The 7,923-nt window shown below is 40.6% G+C and overlaps 1 protein-coding gene across 2 annotated transcripts; it reads left to right on the forward strand.

Annotated features, from left to right (window-relative positions):
- The first annotated feature begins 1,611 nt into the window (after positions 1-1,611).
- LOC121626700 (caspase activity and apoptosis inhibitor 1) lies at positions 1,612-6,280 on the forward strand. 2 transcript variants are annotated; one of them, XM_041965351.1, is made up of 6 exons: positions 1,612-1,782; positions 2,558-2,749; positions 3,626-3,710; positions 3,836-3,893; positions 3,976-4,043; positions 4,160-6,280. In XM_041965351.1, exons 1-6 carry the CDS (start codon positions 1,678-1,680, stop codon positions 4,657-4,659), a joined length of 1,008 nt encoding a protein of 335 aa, XP_041821285.1. In that variant the 5' UTR covers positions 1,612-1,677; the 3' UTR covers positions 4,660-6,280. The 2 variants fall into 2 exon arrangements, with proteins under 2 accessions (XP_041821285.1, XP_041821284.1); XM_041965350.1 differs by having other exon boundaries at positions 2,555-2,749; positions 4,160-6,279.
- Positions 6,281-7,923: the final 1,643 nt, after the last annotated feature.

A 7,923-nucleotide genomic window follows, 5' to 3' on the forward strand; every position in this document is an offset into this window, starting at 1 on the left:
GATGCGCACCTCCCACCATATCCACTGCATAATTTGGTGGATGGCATCAGGATAACAACCTGCATTATGTGGAGACAGCTGTCGCCATGGCGCCTGGGCAGCCATCGCATTGGCTCCCGCCTTATTTGAGGCAGAGGCGGGGAAGCCAATTAGAGTGATTTACAGCTTGCCCATGTCGTCACCACCTTGAAACCTGTGTCTCGGTCCAGCGAAGGAAAATGCATGGCTACCTGGGTGGTAATGAGGAGGGCATGCTGGAGGGAGCAGCAGAGTTGTTTATTGGTGAAATTGAATGTAATTCTGCTCTAGACGGGAGATCGGTTTAATGTTAGCTTGTCCTTTAAGTGAAGTTAATGAACTTGTTAAGAGTTATGAGGATGGTGTTTGGATCTTTACAAAATCATTGATTATTGTAACGTACTGTACTCGCCTGAAAGTATCTTCATCTATCATCCTGTTGTTGGCAGGAAACATTTTAAGTCGTTATTTTTCAGAATGTGAAGCTGTATTCATATGCATCTAATTCAGCCTTGAGTGCACTGTTTTGTGATTATGTCAGATAATAGGAGTTGCTTTTGAGGACACTGTAGAGCTTCCTTTTGAATTTTATCTGCAGATTAACATGTCTGTATCATATTCTACCAGTGTGGAATAATAATTGCACTGCTTTTTTTTCACAGGTTTACATGTTTTCTATGGGCCATGCATGGTGCACTTGACATTCTCGTGTGTTTCTTCTTTTTATGATTTTAGTGCAGCCTGCAAACATTTGTGACCTGTGTGTCATGATGATGCAACCCCAAATTCCTTTGTCAAACCCTCCGAAACACACACTGCCGATGAGGATGGTGCAATCAAACTAAAAAGTGAAAACCTCAGTGGTATAAACGAACAGCGGCGGTAGATTTGAAGGTTTTTGCAGTAATGAATCCGATATGCAGTATTTGATGAAACGGTGAGGCAGATGGAAACCGGGAGATGGCGAGACCGTGTGAAATACAGGAAGGGGACTTGTGATTGATTGTCAGCAGTAATCCGAGCAAGCTTTGAAGTGTAAAAATGATGATGGGATACAGTTTGAATGTATTTGCACTTCCATCAACAGCTTGAGAGGTCACAGCGACGGCACCTCTCACTTCGAGAGAAAGGTTCAGTCAAAATGCAGGCAGATGTGCAGCTTTAGCAGTCACAGAAATACGATATCTCTTTGTCGCTGTGGCTAAAAGAGGACCTGTTTCTTAAAACGTGGCTTACACTCACTAATTATGATTATAGTCAAGCGCTGCAATGCTCATATAATAAGTCTGGTTGGAAATGCAGTACATTTTAAACACACCTTTAAAACAGTTATTCTGCAGACAAGATGAAGTAAGATACAACAGCACTGAGGGAACAAGCTGTGGGATGAATAAGGAAACAAAACGTTCATTAATGACATTAATTAACACGTCAAAGTTGCTGCAAATTACATCATATTCTACTGGAGTCAGAAGAAAGACGAGCAGCGACGCCCCACGCCACTAGGTGGCAGTAACAAATCGAAGCGTTTCTCGCCGTCAGCGAAAGAAGAAGTCGTCGCTCCCTCATGACATGTTTTCCCCGCGACGTTCAACTGCAGCGGGCGAGCTCACGGCTAAACTTGCTTTCGAGAGAAGGAAAGGCGCATTTTCTCCGAAAATGCTCAAAAAGAAATCAAGTAGCGCTGAGAAGAAAAGGAAACACTCGCAGTCCGAGGAGCGACACGACAACAGCAAACGCAGAAGCACGGAGTCCAACTTGGAGGTGAGATATTCAAGCTAGTGATATGCGCTAACTAGCCTCATGCTAATGCTATGTTTTGTTTATACGTGTGGCTGCAGTGTGTCTGCTGCTGTTATGTTACTGCTCCACAGACCCAAACAATGCGGAATTATCGATGGCTGTGTGCATTGATGGCAGCAATGACTTACAATAAACACTGATTCATTGCACTGCAAGGCTGTAAATCTAACTAAAAATACAAAAAATACAACAGAATCACCATCTAGTATTGTATAGATGCTATGTATGTGACAATGAAACCGAAATTTGAAAATAGAAATCATTTACATTATTAAGTTGATAAATTATATTGTGTGATATGGGGTGGACAAAATGTTCTAACCTAATAATCTAATACACTTCAGTATCAAAAATGGAGTTGAATTTTCTAATATGATCCACAAAAACTAAACATTGGAGCGTTCATGAAAGGAACAGAGCTCGTGTATCTGCCATACTACCTTAGTTTTTGCTAGATAACTCAAAGCTAGAGCACAAACCTCTAATGCATATCAATTTAGGAGTTTTTAGAATGACATAATGCCTTACATGAATATGTAAAAGCATCATCACAAATCTACATACTGGTTCATTTCCTGTATCATTTAATGTTCAAGTTGCACCACAAACGTTGCATAATTATTAAAACCTTCAGTACTGAATTAGAAGTTAATGTTGCAGTATTGTCGTCATTTTACAGTTCCTTTCAAGACCTCCAGCCTCTGTGTCTCAATAACATGTTGGTTTCCTAAAGCAGGACTCTAAAGATGAACTCGCTGACCCAGAGCTGGACAGGATTGGCAGTGACATCGAGGACGGGGGACTTGACCTCAGCCTGCCATTCCAGCCCATCACTGCTTATGTTGCCGACAAGCGGGAGATGCTGGAGCAGTGTCTCCACGTGCTGGGTGACAAGAAGCTTCGCAAAATGCTGCCCGATGAACTCAAGGTAATGATGGGGTCAAATAAAAATTAAGTGTTATGTAATTGTAAACTCACAATCTTTGTATGCCTGAAGTACATCAGGCTGAATGTAAATTTCAGTTTTAAATGACATTTTCTCAATGTTTGAAATGTTTATCATTCATAAAAAAACAAAAGTTTACACTACTGTAAAAACTGTTGATCAAAGGGCATTTGTCAGCCTCAACAGTTGCAGTGTAGCTTTGGACTTCCTAAAATGTTGTTTTTAATATGTCTGCTCACCACAAACTTAAACAAATGTCTCGCTGCCACGCTGCGATTTTACTGACTTTACTTTGTGGTTTTATGGACCACATTTTGGGCATTGCCAAGTGTTGTCTTCCAACATATATGGCCATGCCTTGCACTGTTGACTGGCTATAATCCATCAGCGACAGCTTTGGCTGAAAAAGCGACAACGCCTTGATCAATAGCGATCATGTCATGAAAAGGTTTGTCTCATCTTTTTGTAGGTATATACTGTGTTACGGTGCACATGAAGCTTATAATGTTTCATTTCATTCCAACTGATTGAAAGTAATCCGTATCCAGTTTACTTTAGCAGATCGCTTTGAAAATTGCTTTATTGTAGAGATAAATTTGCCGCTGTCACTATTATTTTACATACTATGTCTAAGACTTTTATCTATAGCTGTAAACTAGCTATGGAGCTGTATAGTGAATTTGAAAAGTAAAGTTAAAAACATACCTACGTTTGTGCCAACTCTAGAAAGGATATATGAAATTTTGGATTAAAAAGTGATAGGAATATCTCATACATAGAGAAATAGAGAAATTGCTTGGGAGGCTCTTAAAGCAGCCCACTGTCAAAGATACTATTTAAACACATTGTCATTCACAGGACTGTAGTTTAGAGGAAATCAAAAAGCTGTGCTGGGAGCAGCTGGAGCCGATCTCAGAGAAAAATCTGACTCAGATCTTAGCAGGTAAGACTTCAGGCTGGCTCGGCAAATTTTCCACATCTACACACTTTCTGGACGGTCTGTGCTGAAAACAATCTGTTACTACAAACAAGCATGTTCATTCACCTAAAGCTGTTGTTTGTGTCTAGGGGAAGAACTGACATCTGGAAATGACAATGAAGAGACAGAAGAGACCTTGGAAAGCCAGTGAGTCAGAATGAAAGTAGTTTGTGTTCAAATACTTTTCTCATACTTTTATGTATTCATTTCATTTTTCCCCCAAATCAAGGCAAGTCAATAATGTGGACTCTACATCTTGCCTCAAAGAAACTGGAAAAACTGAGGACCCCAAGCAAGGTAATTCATATGTAATGTGCACAACAGGCACTCAATCAAAGACTTCAAAGACAGAGAAAAACAATTAAAAGGACAGCTTTCCATTTAAAAATGTCTTGGTGTAATTTTCTTTACAGAGGGTGGTGGTTCGAGTGAGGAGAGTGACGTCCTAAGCATAAACGCAGACACTTACGATAGTGACATTGAGGGACCCAAAGAGGAGCAGACTGTTAAAGCTGTGGGCGGGGCAGCGAAAGTAGCTGACGGCAGCAGGGAAGGCGCTGACCCAGCTGTAAACCCTGACCCAGCAAATCCTGAACCCCTCACAGGCTCTCAGCCCACAGAAGCAAAGAAAGACATCCAAAGCGACATAGACAAAAGTGTTAGTGAGATTTTAGCGTTGTCGTCCACGTCATGCAAAGTGGTCGCTGAGGAGGTTCAGAGCGTGCCCCAAGATGTGTCCAAAGATGGTAGCTCACCCGTTCAAGGCGCACCTGTTTCAAGTCGTGCACCTGCGGTATGTCAGCCGTCGATTCAGCAGCTGGAGCTTCTGGAGTTGGAAATGAGGGCGAGGGCCATCAAGGCCCTGATGAAAGCAAGCGATGGGAAAAAGCTTTGCATGACAAAAAATGTTTAGCATGTTGTGTTTGTTATTTTTGTTATGGTTTAGACTCTTAAAATGATTCAACTCACAGATGAATAACTTTTTTGTTTGTGGTTGAATGCTACAGTTGACAACACTGATTTTCTCTTTTTAACCCCTGATTCATTTTTCTGAGGGGACCGTTCAAACCTGTTGTGTATTTACTCCATATTGGAATGATATTACAGACTATTTAATGTGAAAATTAAATGCATAAGGCCTGGCCTTCACCGTCTGAATGAATGTCTTGTGGGATGATTAACTGATGGTATGTATCTGTATTTTTGTCTTTGGTCACTAGATGGCAGTGTTAGTCTGCCACAGTACATCCACAGTGCTCTGTCTCATATGTGCAGAGGAGAGCGAGGGATGATTTATTTGCTCACATTACAATCAAAATCGTCAAGGAAGCATGAAAGTCAAGTTTTCTTGGTAATGATGTTTTTTAGTAATGCAGTTAGGTTAAAAATTGTGGGGGAGGTTCTTGTGTCAGTGCTGGAGGATGTGAGAAGGTATGTTATTGAGTATGTAGGCCGAGCTTTGCAAACCAAAGTCGGTGGCAGCAGTGTTGTACCATGAACAGTAGACACAGCTGCTACATTTCTTAACTGAACACCTGTTTGACTTGCCAGGCTGAAGTATGCATATTAATACCACGTACTGACATCAAATGGGTATCAGTTAGGCGAAGAGAACAAAAAAATGTCTGCCCCTGGCGTTGCAGATAAAAGACAGACAAATTCATGAATGAAGTAAATCTTAAGATAATTAGACCAGCTGTCCTCAACTATACATCAAGTTAAAGAACTTTCCTGTATTATCCACCAGAGTAACTTTAAAAATCTCTCTCTTTTTTTGTTTTCTGGACCCCTATGTAGTGGCTAGAATTAATAGCATGCTATAGCCTCGTATTGTTTTTGCTTTAATTTGTTCTGAAGGCACTTTGTTCCCCTATAAACTGTAAGGTTGCAGTGTGTGTATGCGTGTGCAATTACATGCAGATGCAGAGCAAAACAGCTCTCTGCCGCACCACCCCAAAGGAGACAATGACATGTTCGATAAGAAGCCAGTTGCCTCTTGGGTATTTGCATTTAAAGGGGTTATTTCATAGGAGGTATGAGGGTGGGGAGTGTTCAATGCGCCATTCTCTGTGCATTCATGTGCAGGTATCTTTGTACTCATTGATGATTCGAAGAGGAAAATGTCCACTTTAGTAAAAAGGGATGTAACAATTCTAAAGTGCTCGTGGTGACTATGATTGGTGAGTATTTATTGGTGTCATTTTACTGCTATTAGAATGCCAATTATGATTTGGTGTGAGCAGATAAATGGCTTTTTAAGCAAAATGAGTGGGCTGAAAAATGGATTGATGGAGGGGAGATGATACTGTTTTGTTGAGGGAGTACTTTGTGATTTTCAAATGAGCCTTACGAACCATGTCAAGATTTCGAGGTGCGACGCTTCCATGAATGGTGCTATTGTGAAAGTCAAAAACAAGGTTGTGCAAAAAGTTCTCGTGTCCACTGGTTCATCTGTTTAACAGCAAGCCATTTCCTCAGTGTTCAAACCAAGCCTGTGGTTGGTCAAAGCTTTAAGATATTAGATTCTTCTTAGAAAAAAAGCACAATGCTATCCCTCTGTCTTTAATGAGATCTGACTCCAGGTACTTTAATCATGTAATAAGTGTTCTGGGAGACTTTATATGCTACATTCTGCATGTTCGTTGGATGTAGAAAGCGAGTGCGCTTTGTAGTGTGATAAATAAAGTGTCAGGAAATGCCAGTTATCTGCACTTTCTCTCCCTCGGAGACAGCTTCATCAATTTCAATTGCTTTACTGCAAAGTCAAGGCTTCTAGATAGCATCCCTACAACGTTGAGTGGAATAGCTTTGTGCAAAGTCCAGTTAAAAAAAAAAGAGATTGTGCATTCATTGTACTTACACTCACAAGAGTTTTCTAGGATTGCGCTCCGTTATGGGAATGCTGTCTCATGAGAAAGGTGTGTTTTAGCAACTCTTAACAGCTCGCTCTCGCCATGGGGATGTCAGTGTTTTTTTAAGGTCTTTGAATCTGTTGGTCCAATTCTACTGGTCAAGAATGAAATATCTCAACGGTTGCAGATTGGATGGCTGTAAGAAGGTCATGGCAAACTTCCAAGGTCCTGAGAGGACAAATAATGTGACCCAATTGTTTTTTATCACACAAACAGGTAAAACATCCACCTGTCCTGCACTTGAGTTCATGACAAAACAGCATGAAAAATGGATGGCCCATTTCCAGTCAGTCTCAGCTGTACTTTAAGCTGAGTAATGTGGCGGTCTTGACATGCTAACATGCTAAATGTTGACATGTGCATGCAAAAGTTTGGGTGTCCATGGTCAAAATTTCTGTTGGTGTGAAAGGCTAAGCAAGTACAAAGTAACCTGATTTCCAAACAGCATAAAGTTTAAGATGATCAATTTCTTTAATTTTTTTTTTAAATAAGAACACTTTCTTTATTTCTATCTTTTGCAGTTTTTGAAATAACAAAAATGGATAACGGCCAAAAGTAAAAGTTTGGGTATCCTGCATGGTCAGTACTTAGTAACACCCTGTTTGGCCTCCATCACAACTTGTGAAGGCTGTTTGGGAGTCTTTCAGTTCTTGTTTGGGATGTTTTTGCACATTTTTTCTTTCAAAAGTCTTTTGAGGTCTGTCCATGGACTTTCTATAATGTTTGGGTTGGGAGAGTGTAAGGGCCATGGCAAAACATTGAGCTTGTGCCTCTTGAGGTCGTCCGTTGTGGACAGTGCACCAGCATTCCAGTCTTCTGTACTCAAACGGAGGTTTTGATTTGCCTTTCTAGCAATCTAATGTGCGGCTAAAAGTTTTCTTGATCTTCCAGACCTTGGCTTGACCGCCGTTGTTCCTGTTAACTGACATTTCTTAATTACATTACGAACTGAGGAAACAACTACCTGAAAATGCTCTGCTATCTTTTTTCTTTTTTTTTTTTGCCTTCTCCTGCTTTGTGGGCATCAATTATTTTAATTTTCTAATTTTCTGAGTGCTAACAGCTGCTTAGAGGAGCTCATGGCTGCTGATTGTTGGGACAAGGTTTGAGGAGTCACAGTACTTATAAAACTTTTAAATTTGCATCACCTGGCCTTTTCTAATGATGACTGTGAACAAGCCATAGCCATAACAAGCTGATTAAGGTCAGAGACCTTGGTAAAATTTATCTGAGAGCTCAAATCTCTTGGGCTGCCAGAACTTTGT

This window comes from Chelmon rostratus, chromosome 23 (genome assembly GCF_017976325.1).
Source record: "Chelmon rostratus isolate fCheRos1 chromosome 23, fCheRos1.pri, whole genome shotgun sequence".
In the NCBI taxonomy this organism is placed as follows: Eukaryota; Metazoa; Chordata; class Actinopteri; order Chaetodontiformes; family Chaetodontidae; genus Chelmon; species Chelmon rostratus.